At 43.7% G+C, this 16,544-nt stretch overlaps 1 protein-coding gene across 5 annotated transcripts in view; it reads left to right on the top strand.

The window, feature by feature from the left end:
• The window catches only part of LOC142804039 (uncharacterized), a 118,336-nt gene that overhangs the window by 78,358 nt on the left and 23,434 nt on the right, over positions 1-16,544 (top strand). For all 5 annotated transcript variants that reach the window (XM_075890546.1, XM_075890543.1, XM_075890549.1 and 2 more), the window contains exons 2-3: positions 14,150-14,227; positions 14,619-14,696. In XM_075890546.1, the coding sequence (XP_075746661.1) occupies positions 14,150-14,227; positions 14,619-14,696 (156 nt within the window). The remainder of the gene's footprint in view (positions 1-14,149; positions 14,228-14,618; positions 14,697-16,544) is intronic.

The raw sequence follows: 16,544 nt of genomic DNA, 5'->3' as shown, positions 1-16,544 counted from the left end.
TGGTAGATGTGAGCGGTGCCTTGTAGAGTGTTCCTGTGAGAGAGTGAACTCTGGAAGGAGGCCTCGCAAGCGACTACTGATGCGATGCACGGGAGTGTCGACAAGTGCTTCTGCGCTGGATGAACGGCTCTCCGTGGGAATGTGGAGCATCAGGCAGGGTCGCGGGCCAGCTCCTCCACCAGTGTCGCAGTACAACACGAACAAAGCACAAGTATGCCTTGAGGCAGCGAAAGCAGCGTGTTCTCAACAGCTGAGCTGCAAGATTTTTTTCTTCGTTCTCCAGTCAAGCCAGAGGCCCACTATCTGGTGTCCGCTGAATCCCCCCATCATCGTTTTTGTCGACATGTAGACACGAGTCATTTGACATGGTTCATAGTGTCTACATGTGGACAATATGTATCACGACTTGGCATGAACATTTAAAGCAAAAATCAATAAGTAGAGTGACCAAAATTCCGGGTGATCTACTATTCGGGAAAGTAAATAAGCTGGGCTAAGCATCTAATGTGACGATTTTGATTATTTAAAATTACATATATCTACAGCACTATAGTTGGGAATCAACCGTGAGAAATAACTACACATAATATTAAAATGATGTGTCAAAAATCATCAGGATCCAAACTATACACTGATACATAGAGACATCACAGTAAAAGATGCAATACAGTAATAAGAATTATTTTTTAAAAAATGCGCAAAACAGCCAATCGTAGCGCCAATCGTAGCGACGTTTCTTGCAATATTTAAATAGACTCATAGGAAGTTCTCAATGGGAGAATAAAGGACAAAGTGTCAATGTCTTCGTGGTTTGAGGTGGTTAATAGGTAATGTAGCCTGTAGGACAATGCTAATCCTAAACGCTTCTAGGAATAGGTAAAATCCACATTTAATTCTTCGTGCCTAGTGAGACAAACACTTCAGTATACGTTTATCTTAGCAAGATAAATTATGGTTCTACAACCATGTTTAACGAATGCTTTATGACATGTCAAATATAAATACGAGGTTTATTAAAATGATAGTCTGGCTCCCGCAGGGCGGGCGCATCGATTCAAACTTCTGATCTTGGAGTATAATCGATAAAGAACCCCAGGTGAACGAATTTTCCGGAGCCCTCCACTACGGCATCTCTCATAATCATATGGTGGTTTTGGGACATTAAACTAATCATTTCAAGGCCTTTTCAACAATGGTTTTCAGAGATGAGACTTTAAAGAGCTTAGGTGCTATGTACTGCGCTACACTTGCTCAATCAAAATGATTTTATCGAAAACGGGTCAGCACCACACAGCGTGGGAGCAATTTTTTATGGAGAGCAGCGCGTGCTGTCTCGTTTGTCTCCTCCGCAATGTTACCTGTGCCGGTGCATGTAGCGCCCCAAGCGGCATCAGCGCGCTTTGGAGACCGGTTTTGGCGGCTGCTTTTTACACCTCCTCATTCTAGCCACCCTAGCGTTGCATAAGCTGTTGCCAGACCTGCGAGGTCAGTGTTGCCTGACTGCCGTCAAATTTGGCAATGCCCCTGTAGTAGTGACTTCTCTGTGAGGGTTTTAGCCGAAGAGCTCGTACGTGCCAGTCAGCCACCGCCTTTTGTGAAAATGTGGAGTGACCAACGTCATGATGGTACTAAGCATAGCAGTGCCACAGGCTAGGTACTTGTGCACCGTGACTGAATCATCAACGAAATCTTGTAGCTAGCGCGAGGCATCAGATGCGAATGGGGCATAGACATGCTCTAGCGCCGTCCTTGCTTTGCTGTGAAGCACACCGAATTGTCAGCATGCTGGTAGCGTCCCAGCACTGCAGCGGCATTGTAGAAAAGCGCGCTCCGTTTACTGCGTTTTTGTGCCATTTACCGCAAATAATAAGAGTTGTTCCTCCTCTCATTGCTGCAATCGCTGTTAATGGCATGCATCTTTGAAAATTGTTCAGGTTTGCCTTGGTTTATAGAATTACCACCACAAAGTTACTCGAGTTGCGGTCACACATAATTGGTCTTGATGTCTGTTACCTGTTTTTATTTATTTAGATGCTGCTGTGCAAGAGATCCCTATTACGAAGCAGATCCCGTTGTTATAACTGATAATTGCTATAAGCTGGTCAAGAAATTAAAGATATCAGAACATTGTATTTGCATGCAAGTAATTAAGGTAGTGCAAATATATGTGCTACTTATTTGCACTCGAGCTATAGTCTGTCAGCTTTGGTTAGTTCATGCCAAGCTGGCAAACATGTTGAAGGGATACTAAACAGAATTTTTGCTGCCAAGATTTTCAGCCAAATTAAAAAAAAATTGGGTGTTGAAATCGATGGACGCAACCTTCATTCGAGGCAGAAACCAGAAGAAAATAATGAATTTCATGAGCTTTTCTCCAACTGCTGCATCTAGCAGCCTTGCTGTGAACTAGAGAAGGTGATGTTGCACTTGCCAGAAACAAGCATCCCAATAATGACAGCCATCACCCATGTCTCTCAACCCACTAAGCTCACTGCGGTTTCCAGAGCAACTAAGGCAGTGAAGAATGCTTCTGGCTGAGATAATGCATCAGGGCTTTTGTGAAAGGGGAGAGTGAGATTAAAGGAGAGGTGAAGAAATTGAAGAGAACAGAAACACGTGCTTGCTCTTTGGAGAATGTGACGTCCCTGCTCACGGTTGCGTGCAGCTGCTGCACACTGACAATCCACTAAAAAATATGACCAACTGTTAAAAAAAAATGCAGGAAGTAAACTTCGTTTATCGGAACAGTGGTGTCTCTCGAGAAGAATTTCGATGTCTTCATCAATTTTTTGAATTTTCGTTTAGTGTCCCTTTAAGAGCACCTAGGTGCTCCACGTAGCTCAGCGGGCAGTCCTTCTTGAAAATCAATTGCCAGAGGGATTGTATCATCTATTGAGCCTCCTGCAGTGTAGGCTGCCGAACGGCATCATCTGAGTTGTCGTTCTCACCACTGTCTGCAACATGGCACTGTTGGTGTGTGGAGCCCACTCCGGTGCCCATTGTGGTCAGAATTCAATCGCTGTATCTGATACCACAGCACTGGACTATCGTAATAAGTGGTTTATTTTGCCATAGAAAACACGTAAAAGTGAATAGTGCCATCTTTATTCATCTATATATTATTATAAACGGTTATGATACAAGGGGACTCAGCTGTACTGGAATATTACAAATCAAGACTCTTCAGGCAGTTATCCAAGAAATGGTTTTCATGCACCCAGAATAATATTCCTGTCCTAGTGTGCTGCATGGTAATACATATGCCTCCACTCGCACTGCCTTCCTGAATCTTATAGCTTGTCGCAATCTTCTACATATCTTTTTTTCTGCTCCAACCCATATTTTTTTGCCACTATTCACCGTGATACCTTGCAATGGTAGCCAGTTTGGCCCACCACCATGGAACAGCTTCTCAGTTCTCGATGTTCATGGCTTCTGAATCTTCTCTTCACCATCCATATACAACCGGCCTTATCAAACATCACGAACAGAAAAGCCGTCAGGATATTCAGCAAAACCTTTTTGTGAAATTGAATTTAGATGTGTCCTACACCATCCTGCCATTTATCACATCTGATGATGGTGATGACCTCGTGTGCATAGAAAAAGAAAAAAAAGGTTTAATAGCGGACACTGTGCGAAATCTGGCCTCGGGAAGTACGTCACGAATTTTCCTATTAAAAAAAAAAAGAAAGCACTCCGTGTGGTTTCGAACTTCTCGCCTTGCGAGCTTGTGCCATATCAGTACCTCGAATGAGCCTTCTTTCCATGCATTTGATTTCCTCTAACTTGTTCCTGTCTCGCTGAATATTGACATTGTTGGTTTCAAAGTGTCCGCAATATTGGAGTTTTGCTGATTTCGAAAGGTTGCACTCCTACTTTGACGTTTCCTGCAAACTGACGAGTTGCGTGCACCTGTTTTCTGACTAATCAACTACTTCCATGTGATTCTTAGGTTGAGCGTATACGTCACGGGCAGTTGGAGTGCATGAAAATTAAACACGAAAAGTTTCTAGCTGCTGAAGAATAGATTAGCGCTGCCTTTAAGGCTGTATCCTATTTTCCTGATGCTTTCCTATTTTCCTTTTAAGGCTGTATCCTATTTTCCTGATGAAGCCACAAGACATTCTTTCACTCATTGTATTTTGGTCAGTTGGGTTGAGCTCAAAATATTGGAATTCAGATATATAAATTGGACCATGGTTGCCATCCCGGTGTTGCCACTGCATGTGTCGCTGCCCTGATGTTGTCGCTCGTTTAGAACCCATTTGAACCCATTTCGTGCAGTGTCATGGGTGCATAGCCGTGTTATCTACTTACGTATACAGAATAAAGGGTCAAACCATACAATGGAACCTGCTCAACATCTTTGTCAAATTTTTCGCCAGGGCATGTTAACTTTTAAATTATACTTTTGTAATCTTAAATACATAGTGTGCACGTGCGTCACGCAGTGCCCCTTCGTCACTTCCGAAACACGCCGCCGACATGCTCGGGTACCTACCGACTCCGTCGCCTACCGCTGCCGTGTTGTCTCCCATTTAGTTTTGTCTCATGATGCAAGTTTGAGGGCTGCTAGTGAGGCAGGTTGATTTAGTAGTCCCCGAAGAGGGAGCAGAGCTTCGGGGTGTTTCTTCGCGGAAAGTTATTACCTAAAATGGAGAACGCACATTTCGGTTTTCTGAAAAGTACCGGTGTGTTTGACTGGCGCAGATTAACAAAACACTACTTGAAGAAACTCGGTGATATTTGCGTCTTCAGGTGTAACTTCATTCCGGGTAAGGGCCATAGCTAAGCACTTACCTAAAAACAGAGATTGCTTACCAAGGTTCTGTACATACAAACTTGTCCGTGACCACTGCGTGCACAATCAGCATGTCAGGGTGGCGGTTAAAATCGTGATGGCGATTGTGGAAATTCGGGTATTGCATTCAAACAAACTGTGAAAACAGATGCAAAACAATATTAGTTCACTTTGAAGTATAGCCGATCGGTTCAAGTTGGGAGGTCAGGATTTTGAAAAATTTGTCAATAAATTCCCTAACACGGTCTCAATCATTTTTAGGGACTCCAGTGTACATTAGCATATAAAAAGTAAAATACAAGGTGAAAAGGTGTCAAAACATACACGAAAAAAAAAAGTGATGACCGGCATTACCACGGCACGCTCCGCGCGAAGTCTCTATCTGCCTCGCATAATATTTTCCTCCACTGTTTCCACACATTACAATCAAAAACGCTCAACATCAGCACTGTTTAAAACACTTGGAGGGGGAGAGGGGCCGGTACTTTTGTGGCGTGGGCTGCAGCAATATATTATTATCAATATTTTATCTTTTGTAAGCTTGCCTAGCTCTGCACGACTCATTTTCGATGGGAGCTGCTGCGCTTCGCTCATCCCCTCTTAAAATTGTGGCTCGAGAGACTTTGGGCTTTCACTTGTTCATGGGCCACGCAATTTGTAGTGTTTGTTGTGAAAGCAAGATAATGGGCCCTCGTAGCTCGTGGCGGGCAGCCAGTGTACGCGGTGGCTGTTATACGCGTTGCACATCTTAATTTTCTGGTCTTGTATGGAGTGAACAAACGAGGCCTTCCTAATCCGATGAGCTCGTTAAAGTATGACAACAAAAAACCACAATGCTTCCCTTTCAACATCGTACACAGCAACAGATGACGAGCCCACAACAAACCACACTGCAGCACGCGAACTGCCGTAGGTACCCAGGTAGGTACCCGGGCATGGCGGGAGTGAGCGACAATGGCAGAAGTGAGATCGCATGAACACTATGTGTACCTCCGTCTGGTCAAAACTACCGAAAGCGATCCTCCACTATGCTCCTCACATATACAGAGTTCTTTAGCTGTGATGATTCTTAAAGCGAAAGTAATCTCGAGCTCTTTTCAAAAGCTGTTACAAAAGGAACCGCTTGGTTGTTTTAAGCAGAAAACTGCTCAAAGATTCAGTAAGTGAAGTGTGCTTTTTTTGCAATACCTTTGTGGTGTGCTCAACACCAACTGTCATGTTCATAGTTAAGTGTACTTCACAGCAAAGCAAGCATGGCATTGCAGTGCTTCAGAAGTTCTCATGAAATGCCTGTACGCCTGTGAAAATCAGCCTTGATATCATGTGCAACTGCACCATTTGTGCTGTTGCCCCCAACAGAGCACAGCCTTGCTATGGTGTGTTCGAACTTAGAGTGACGAGTACATCATGTGACCGTAGTATTATCTGTTCCTGAAAAAATAGCACACCAATTTTTTAACGTGAGCAGGTCCCATCTGCCTTTTTCATAATGCCACATCGCATGCACCCTTACCCTAGCAGAAAAGACGCGAAACGCCTCGTCATCTCAGAGGCTTTCCTTTTGGCAATAGCTGTTGTCTCGGCACTTACCAATAAGACAACACAGCAAAATGGGGAAGGTGTGTCGCACTGCTGCATTTCCGAGGAATGGTTGTGCTAGAGTTGCCACCTGTTCGGTTTTAGAATGGCCGATTAGTTTCTTAGTGGGCCAGTTGCCAGTCTTCACCTAAGACCAATGGCATCTAAATTTCGGTCATAGTATCTCAATTTTCAAGGGTGCTTTATAAGCAACAGTTTAAGAACTACAACGGTAACAGTTCATTGGCAATCACCAAAACTCTTATGGCATTTTTGATAGAGGCAAAAATGCTTTAGGCTCGTGTGATCAAATTTGGGTGCATGTTAAAGAATCCCAGGTGGTCGAAATTTCCGGATCCCTCCACCATGACGTCTCTCATAATATATGTTCGTTTTGGGACGTTAAACCCCCCGCAGGGGCGTCTGCTTACACAGGCGTTTGGTGTGTAGCGACATTACGGACCCGAGCTAACGAGGGTGGTTTCGACTCCCTCCCACGCCTAGCCGTGCGTAGCTGTGCCGTGTCTGGGGAAAAGGGGATCCTGGGGGTTGAGCGGACGCTGGGTGATTGGACCTTTAAGGCCCCCTGGCAGAGGCAACACACCCCTTTGGCCCCGGCTTCACGTAGACGGCACCCCTAGACTGACCCACCCAGGGGAAATCGGCAGTCGCCTTTTTCTATCCCTCCCTCTTTCTCTACATCTTCGTCTTTGCCATGACTTTTTATCTTTCCTGTTTTCTTGTTTCTTCCTTTTACTTCCAATTTTCCTGGCGGCGAGGGTTAACCCTATGCGAATAGCCTACCTTGGTCTAAGCGCATCGGGTTATAGTGGTGTTGTATGGCTGGCGTCGGCAAGTTTTTAGTAATTACGAACTTTTAGCGTCCGATCGTTGGGCTTCATGGTGGGTGGTCACCAACGCTGCTGAATAAAAGTAAAACCGGCATGCATAAAGCATTTCCCTCAATTACCGATCGTACCGGCTTGAAGCGGTTACACACCGATGACAAACTTTTTCAACAGGCTAATAGAAACTTTTCCTCACTTTCATGTCATCCACTGTGAAAAAACTGGAAAGCAAGCCAGGACCGTCTCGCCCTTGGTAGTTGCTAGATGTCTTACCGAAACTCTTGGCGCTGGATACAAGGTAACCAAAATGGCTAGGGGAGACCTCCTCCTCGAAATCCGGGACAAAGAACAATTTGAAAAGCTAGACCGTCTCTCAGCTTTCAGTGGCATACCAATAACCATAACACCACACAGATTAATGAACACAACTCGCAGAGTGGTATCTGACATGGACTTACTTGACCTGACCGAGACTGAACCTTTGGTGGGGCGGAAGAGCCAAAATGTGACTAATGCACAGAGAATTATCATCAGAAGAGACAAAAAGAAAATACCACTGAAACACCTAATTAATACTCACGTTTGCTTCCAGTAAATTGCCAGAAACCATTCAAACAGGGTACACGAAAACTTCAATCAGGCTATACATACCAAACCCCCGTCGTTGCTTCCAATGTCAGAGGTATGGCCATGGCTCCAAAAGCTGTCGGGGTCGCCAGACCTGTGCACAATGTGGAGCCCTGGGCCACCTGTTTGAGAACTGCAAAGAGCAGCCACACTGTGTAAACTGTGGCGAAACCATGCTGCATGTTCACGTTCCTGTCCATACTGGAAGAAAGAAAAGGAAATAATAATGGTGAAAGTGAAAGAAACATTTCTTTTAAGGAAGCAAGGAAAAGAATCTCAATATTTATGGCCCAACGTATGCTGATGTGGCGCATCAGGGGGCATCGCTGCACCAGCCCTCGCCACTCCCTCGGCCTGCGCATATCGAGCCGGAGGTTGTGGCACCTGTCCCCAAGGCGGCTGTAGTCCAGACTACTCCGCCTACTCCCTAACAGAGTTCGGAGACCCCAGGGTCCTCAGGTCTCAAGGCCTCGCCTCACCAGGCGAGGCCCAGAATTCGAGCAACCAGCTCGCACGTGCGGGCATCCAGTGCCTCCGAGGAGGCAATGAATACGTTGGTACCCTTGGTGCCGAAAGAGCGGCGTGGCTCCTTAGAGCGCGTCAAGAAAACAAAAAAGCAAATAACGAGGCCTAGTGATGGCCCTGTTACTTGAATTCAAACTCCCCGCCTAAACAGCAACTCGCTCCTCGTACACACAGCACTACTTTACCTTCACCATGAACACTCAGATTATACAATGGAATGTCAAGGGCCTTCTCAGGAATCTTGACGATGTCCAAGAACTTTTACACGAACACTCACCAAAAGTGCTGTGTGTACAAAAAACACCTATATGCAAAACACACCAACTTTTTACGTAAATACGCTATTTTCCGAAAAGACCGTAATGATACCGTGACATCATCTGGAGCTGTTGCCATCATAGTGAATCAAGGGATTGCATGCACACACTTTCAACTCCAAACATCTCTTAAGGCGGTGGCTGTTCGAGCTGTGCTTTTCGACAAACTCGTAACAATTTGCACTCTTTACGTACCTCCAAGCTATCACCTACAAAAACATGAATTGCAGTCCTTAATCAATGAACTTCCGGAACCTTTTGTTCTCCTTGGAGACTTGAATGCGCATAGCAGGCTATGGGGTGACTCTCATTAGGACGGCCGAGGTCGACTGATTGAACAGTTTCTTCTCTCTTCTAGTGCGTGTCTTCTGAATCGAAAAGAACCAACTTATTATAACCTCGCTAACAATACTTATTCCTCAATAGACCTAAGCATAGTATCTCCATCACTTGTGCGTCTACTTCACTGGAAAGTCATCACTAATTCCTACAGAAAAGACCACTTTCCCGTAGTTTTGAGCACACCTACATCAACTGAATGCCCACCACAGGTTCCCAAATGGCTATTAAACAAAGCCAATTAGAACAGTTTTATACCATCACTCATATAAGTTGGCGGGACATATGTACTTTGAGCATTGATGCTGCTGTCAACTACTTCACTTCGTATTTGATTGAAGCAGCAACAAAATGCATCCCAAAAACGAATGGACACCCTGGAAAACGACGTGTGCCATGGTGTAACTCTGAGAACCGAAATGCACGCAAGCAGCAAAACAAAGCATGGAGGTTGCTTCGGAACTCACCGACAGCCGAAAATCTTCAAATCTTCAAGAAAATGACGTCTCAGGCCAGGCGAACGCGTCGGCAGGCCAGAAGAGAAAGTTGGCAAAAGTTTTTATCGGGGATCAATTCATATACACAGGAGGCTAAAGTTTGGAACATGGTTGGTAGGGTAGCAGGAAGACAAGTACACGCACTGCCACTCGTAAACACTCAGGGTGACACCTTGGAAGATCAGGCGAACTTCCTCGGTGCACACTTTAAGCAGGTGTCCAGCTCGTCGCACAATACTGACGCTTTCCAAACATACAGAACAAAACTAGAAAAGCAAAAACTCAAACACAAATGTACAAGATATAAGGCGTACAACCAAGCTTTCAGCTTACCTGAGCTCCAAACATCACTGAACTCCTGCAATGACTTCGCTCCAGGTTCTGACCGTGTGGTGTACGAAACGTTAAAAAACCTACCAATTGAAACACAAAAACCTTACTTTGCTTGTACAATGCTATCTGGTTCTCTGGGGCTGTCCCTACTTCCTGGAAAGAAGCTATTGTTATTCCCATTTTGAAACAGGGCAAAGACCCTTTTTCAGTTTCGAGTTATAGGCCGATTGCGCTTACAAGCTGCCCGTGCAAACTTTTTGAAAAAATGATCAACTGCCCACTTGTACATTTCCTTGAAACAAACAATTTGCTCGACCTATTTTAGTGCGGGCTTCGAGAAGATAGATCCACCACAGACCACCTTGTTCATATCGAGGCAATGATCAGAAACGCTTTCGTTCATAAGCAATACTTTCTTCCTGTGTTCCTCAATATCGAAAAGGCTTACGATACAACATGGCGCTTTGGAATATTAAGAGACCTGTCCCATCTTGGCGTTTGCGGAAGAATGTTCAATATTATCGAAAGTTACTTGTCAAATCGGACATTTCGAGCTCGAGTAGGCAGCATTCTTTCCCAAACATTTGTCCAAGAAACAGGCGTGCCGCAAGATGGTGTACTTATAAAAGAACTTGTTGTTGGGTTAGTTGGTAGAGCATTTCGAAAAGTTAATTCGGGCGCGAAAACTTGACACGATCACTCACACATGCACACACCCATGTGTGTTTGACACATGGGTGTGTGCGTGTGTGAGTGATCATGTCAAGTTTTCGCGCTTGAATTAACTTCTCGAAATGGTGTACTTAGTTGCACACTTTTTCTCATCAAAATGAATTCTTTGCACTTGTCCATTCCTCGCAATATGTTTTATTGTACATATGTTGATGACGTCCAGCTTGGCTTTAGATCTTGCAATCTGGCTTTGTGTGAGCGCCAGGTTCAGCTTGGTTTGAACAGTCTCCAATCGGGCTGAAGAAAACGGGTTCCGGTTGAATGCACAGAAAAGCATGTGTGTCTTGTTTTCCAGGAAGAGAGGCCTTAATTCCGAACCTGATATTCAACTGCATGGGCAACGTCTTTCTGTTAACCGAACACAAACACACCGAACACAAATTCTTAGGTCTCATCCTGGACACCAAGCTAACCTTCATACCACACATTAAGTATTTGAAAAGCCCCGCCGTGGTAGTCTAGTGGCTAAGGTACTGGGCTGGTGACCCCCAGGTCGCGGGTTCGAATCCCCGCTGCGGCGGCTGCACTTCCGATGGAGGCGGCAATGTTGTAGGCCCGTGTGCTCAAATTTGGGAGCACGTTAAAGAACCCCAGGTGGTCGAAATTTCCGGAGCCCTCCACTATGGCGTCTCTTATAATCATATGGTGCTTTTGGGACGATAAGCCCCACATATCAATCAAATCAATCAATCGAGTATTTGAAAAACAAGTGCATAAAAGCCATGAACGTTCTGAAAGTGTTGTCACACACTACGTGGGGAAGCGACAAGAAGTGTCTAGTGAATTTGTATAAAAGCCTCGTACGTACTCGCCTAGACTATGGAGCAATAGCATATCAGTCTGCGACACCTACTTTTCTTAAAATGCTTGACCCTGTTCATCATCTAGGCATCCGTCTCTCCACAGGTGCTTTTCGCACTAGCCCCGTGGAAAGCTTCTACGTGGAATAAAACGAATGGTTGCTCCACCTACAGAGATGTTGCATGTCTTTTTAATATTATCCTAATGTAAACGCAGACAAGAATCACCCATCACATTCCACAATTAGTGACATGTCAAGCCTTGCTGTGTTTGAAAAACGGCCTTCTATGAGACAACCCTACTCACTCCGTGTGAGGGGCCTAGCAAAAGAAACCGGTGTGCCACTTAAACGCCGTTTGATGGCTCCTGCAGTGTACCTGCCACCGTGGCAATGGCAGGCAATAGATTGCGACGTGTCTTTCTTAAATGTCACGAAGCATGCACGAATTGCACACATCCAGACATACTTCCTAGAACTACAACAGAAATACACATGTCCTGAGTTTTTCACGGATGCTTCCAAGTCCGACACTTCTGTCTCGTACGCAGCCGTTGGCCCGTACCAGCTTTTTGGAAGCTGGCGTTCTGCACACTGATTCAAGCATTTTCACCGACGAAGCTTATGCGATACTCGCGGCCGTCAAACACATTGAACAAATAAAGCTAAGAAGGCAATAATATATACAGATTCCCTCAGCGTAGTAAAAGCTTTGAAAGCTCTTAAAAAGCACTAGAACCCTGTCCTTGTCTCGCTCTATTCGCTCTTATGCACAGTCTACTCATCTAAGCAGCATGTTGTAGTCTGCTGGGTGCCAGGACACCGCGAAATTCAAGGCAACGTTCTGGTGGACCAGCTAGCTAGATCCGCCGACAAAACCGCTTCCAATACGTCGATACCAGTTCCTGCACTCGATTTGAAACCTTTTTTAAAACGAAAGCTCAGAGGCTATTGGCAGATCACATGGGACACACACACAGATAATAAATTGCATGTCATCAAGCCGCAACTTGGTCATTGGCCGCCAGTATCAAAGTCACGCCACACAGAAGTAATCCTTACAAGGTTAAGAACAGGACATACACATACAACACATTCATTTCTTTTGTCTGGGGGCGATTCACCTTTGTGTGATAGATGTGGAGAAGCACTCGCTGTACTTCACATTTTAATCCAGTGTAAAGAATTAGACACGCTGAGAAGACAACTTTCCCTTACCCTACCGACAGCAGATACCACTCCATCCTGCAACGTTCGTCCGTAGGGAACCACTTTTTAGTCATAAATTATTGTTAGCATTTTTAAAAGAAATTTGTACTTTTCATATCATATACCTGGGCATTCTGTAGCCTAACCTCTCCAGAGAGGTCTCTGCTGCAGTGGCTACACTCAACAAAGCACTTGCCTCACGGCCCTTGGAAGCAAGGGTGTGAACGATCGAGGCACTAGTGCTTATGCCATACGTGCCCACCATGGTTTTTATTATCACAAACTTTCGTCATTCATTAACACCACACACTTTTCATGACATGCTGATGATTTTATTACTTCTGTGTTTTTGCCTGCCTTAGCGCGAGAAAATTTACGGCCCTTATACAGCCGCTTATCACAATCATTGTCCATATCTCTAGTAAGATGAACTGGCGCTCTTTCGCCATGAAATGGTTCTTGCGCCACAAAACATCAAACATCATCATCATGGAACATTAAATCCCAAATATCAATCAATCCAAAACTTTTGCGCTATATGTCGACCCCTTTTACATCGAAGGCTTTTATGAAACTACAACAGTGGTGTAATTGTCTGCTACTGGTGTCTAAGTGATGCTGCACGTAATAATATATATATATCAAAGATTGGAGGGGATTTGAATCTGAGCCCTTTGTGTAGCATTGTTGTACCACAAAACCATGCTAACTTTTCAAACTCATTTGTAGAAAAACCTTATATAGGCTTCATTTTAGGCAAAGAATCAGGTTAACTTACGTAATATAACATATCAGAAGATTAAAGTAACGACCCTGCATCACACAGTGCTAATTGCATGAGTGTGTGATTTTAAGCTTCCCGCCCACTGCAAAGTGATCAGACATAATTCCTTATCACCGGCCACATGCAGCATCAAAATGTGCACATGATACCTTACAGATGCATAGCGGGTACCTCACTTATACACAGAAAGACTAGTATTGGCATAATCGGTGCCGTCCTGGTTCAAAAATTTACATCGTAGTGGGTGTCTTGCATAAGTACTTGTATTAGTTGCCTAAGTAGCTTAAGGTAAACTAAAAAGACCCTTCTTCCAGATTTCTCTGTGACTGCTATGTGTTCCGTAAAGGCCCGGCATTTTTTTTTAAGGTTTCTTTGAGTGTGTCAATCGCTTGAAAAGAACATGTACATACACATAAATATCCAATATTTTTATGGCATATGCCCATTGTACATTTTAGTGTTCATTTGTGTCCACATTCTCACTGCCCTCATAGGCTCATAAGCAAAGATGAGATTTTTAGGGGCAAAGTACGTGAACTTCTTTTTCAGTGCAGCCCTTAAGAGCTATAACCAAAACTTCACTTACCTTTGGTATGAGTGTCATTCCCATCACAAGTATTTATAGGCCACATTTATAGCTCAGTGTTGTGTTTTTGTGTACACGTACATTGAGTTTGTGAATTGAGAGTCTTAAGACCATTGCTGTATTTTGTCAGGGTCTTGATATTGTGTTATATCGATGTTTCTTCCACTATAGATTGGCACGAATGAAGACGACCCTGCGCAGACAGAGCCATGTGTGCACGCACTTGAAACCTGCGGATTGACCTGTCAAGTATGTGATCTCATTTTACGTTGAAAAAAAAAAACATTTTAGCTCGTAATTTGCTTCATAGCCAATAAAAAAAACGTGCGAAACCAAATGCTTATTTTGGGGGTTCATATTATTAAACATTTATACTTGTCAATATTGATTTGTTTGTGCCCCTCAAACTCCTGTGCACTCCCCTCTCTAAACCATGTTTTTCTTGAGTACGGCACTGAACACTGATTTAAGTTTTCGTACCGTTTGGCATTACCTAAGTAACCTATGATGGATACATCACACTTGGAGAATGGTATTTATGCCATGACACATCAATTTGACATCCTTATTATTCCACTTCGAAATCGTGTTGTGTAAAGCTGTGTGGTCTCGTCATTTACATTTGTATATTATTTTTTAGCCTTGCACAGATGAAGCCAGGCATGTTGAGACAGAACAGCAATCACCCACAGCAGAGTTACGTGGATTGAGCAATCCGGTTTGTATGTTTCATGTTTAACCGCAATAATGTGTGCCAAATAAGTGATGTAATTTGGTGCACCAAAAATGTTTTTTTCTTTTGTTTGAACCATGCCCCCCCTCAAAAAAAAAAGAGATAATGCTATGTTGAATTGATTTTCTGGTCCCACATTAAGGGGTAATGAAAAGAAAATGAAGCTACCCAGTTGTAGTTTTTACTGCTTCAATAAGCATTGGGGATGCCAATTTCTAAATATTTTAGCACAAGATTTAGCCTGTATTTAATAGCGCACATTTGAAATCCTAGAATTTTCGCCATCCTGAAACGACAATGCGTTGCCATTGACTACCTTGAGCTTTAGCAAAATGATGGTCATCTTCAGGATGAAATCATAAACACTTCGGTAACCTTCGATGCTCTAAAATAATAAATTTATGTGAAAGCTTGGAAGGGATCAAATATGACAGCGATTTCATAGCTTGCACTTGTGCTCAATGTTCAAAAGCCAGTTGCGTTTTAACCCCGGAGGAGAAATATGAGAGGTATCTGCACAACCTTCTCCAGCAGTTTCCGACTGATGGTGTGCTCGGCTAGGCAAAAAAAAAAAAAAAGGGAGACAAAGCCATTGAGCATGTGTTTCTGCAGTGCGAAGGCGGCCCAGCAGTCATGATAGGTGCTCCTCTTGAAACTGCACTGGGCTTCGAGCGGGCTAGTGGAGATGATGGTTCATGTAGGGTAGATAGAGCCGCAGTTTTAGCGATGAACGGATGGCTCGTATGCTGGTGAACAGTGGTTGCGGTAAGCCACCCCTACCTGTTGTTGAGTCAAAGTGACTCTCTTTGTTGCTTTTTCTTTTTCTTCTTTCTGCTTCCTTAGCATTTTTGCAGTTGTCTATACCTTTATTGAACTGTAATTAATAAGCAGTAAAGTGTCTTGTCAGCTAGGACATAATTTCCATGCCTACTCGATTTGAAGGGTCGAGTACGTAATCATCATCATCATAATTCACTTCAGTGCAGTGAAAGCTCATTTTGTAATCTTGTATAGCAATCGAATCATTGTGTATTAGCGTCATGTGGTTGGTACGTTTTGTGCACGTAACATTTTTACAGGCACTGCAGTCCAAACCTGGAGAGAAAGTTTAGCTGGGCTTACTTAAGATGACATTAGCTTTAGAGTTGAAGTCAAGGTGGGCTGGAAAATTGGAATTGTACTTTTATAGCTCATATAAGAGCCCAGATGATGAATTGAGTTGAGCTGTAGTATTGAATGGATGGGTCAGGACCCTGAATACACATGTAGTTGAAAATTTTCAGGACACGTTTCACAACCTCATTATTATCAAAAAATGTATGCTAAGTATCGTATGTTCATGCTGTACAATCACATTTTCGCATGCCTTTTCTCATCATTTATGAAAGTTCTCTTGATTTTTAAAACTACCTCTGTAGCTCTGTCTTGAAATAGGTACATTTCAGAATATACTAAATGGGCTCATGTTTTTCAATGCCATCGAAGAACATGAATGAAATTGACTTTGTGGAACATCAGTGTGCGATGAACCCGATTCACAGGTCATGACATTTATAACATAACTTGCCTGCCACATATGTCATGAAACCCTCTAGTCGCATGTGGCACTTACCCACACAAAACAGACTGTGATATATAGGTATGTGACACAGTGTATATCAACACTAAAAACAGCAGAATTAGGAAATTAACAGACAAGCAATAAAGCCCATGTCACCGAGAAATCGGTACTGGCATTGAAGGCGAGAAATCCCGGTGGAATTAATGTGTAAAAATTACAGCTCGAGCCGCTATCAAACCCAGGCATTCAAGTATTCTACCACAAAGCCACGC

This window comes from Rhipicephalus microplus, chromosome 3, assembly GCF_043290135.1.
Source record: "Rhipicephalus microplus isolate Deutch F79 chromosome 3, USDA_Rmic, whole genome shotgun sequence".
Taxonomy (NCBI): domain Eukaryota; kingdom Metazoa; phylum Arthropoda; class Arachnida; order Ixodida; family Ixodidae; genus Rhipicephalus; species Rhipicephalus microplus.
The sequence above is the reverse complement of the archived record's forward strand: the minus strand, read 5'-3'. Positions and strand labels throughout refer to the sequence as shown.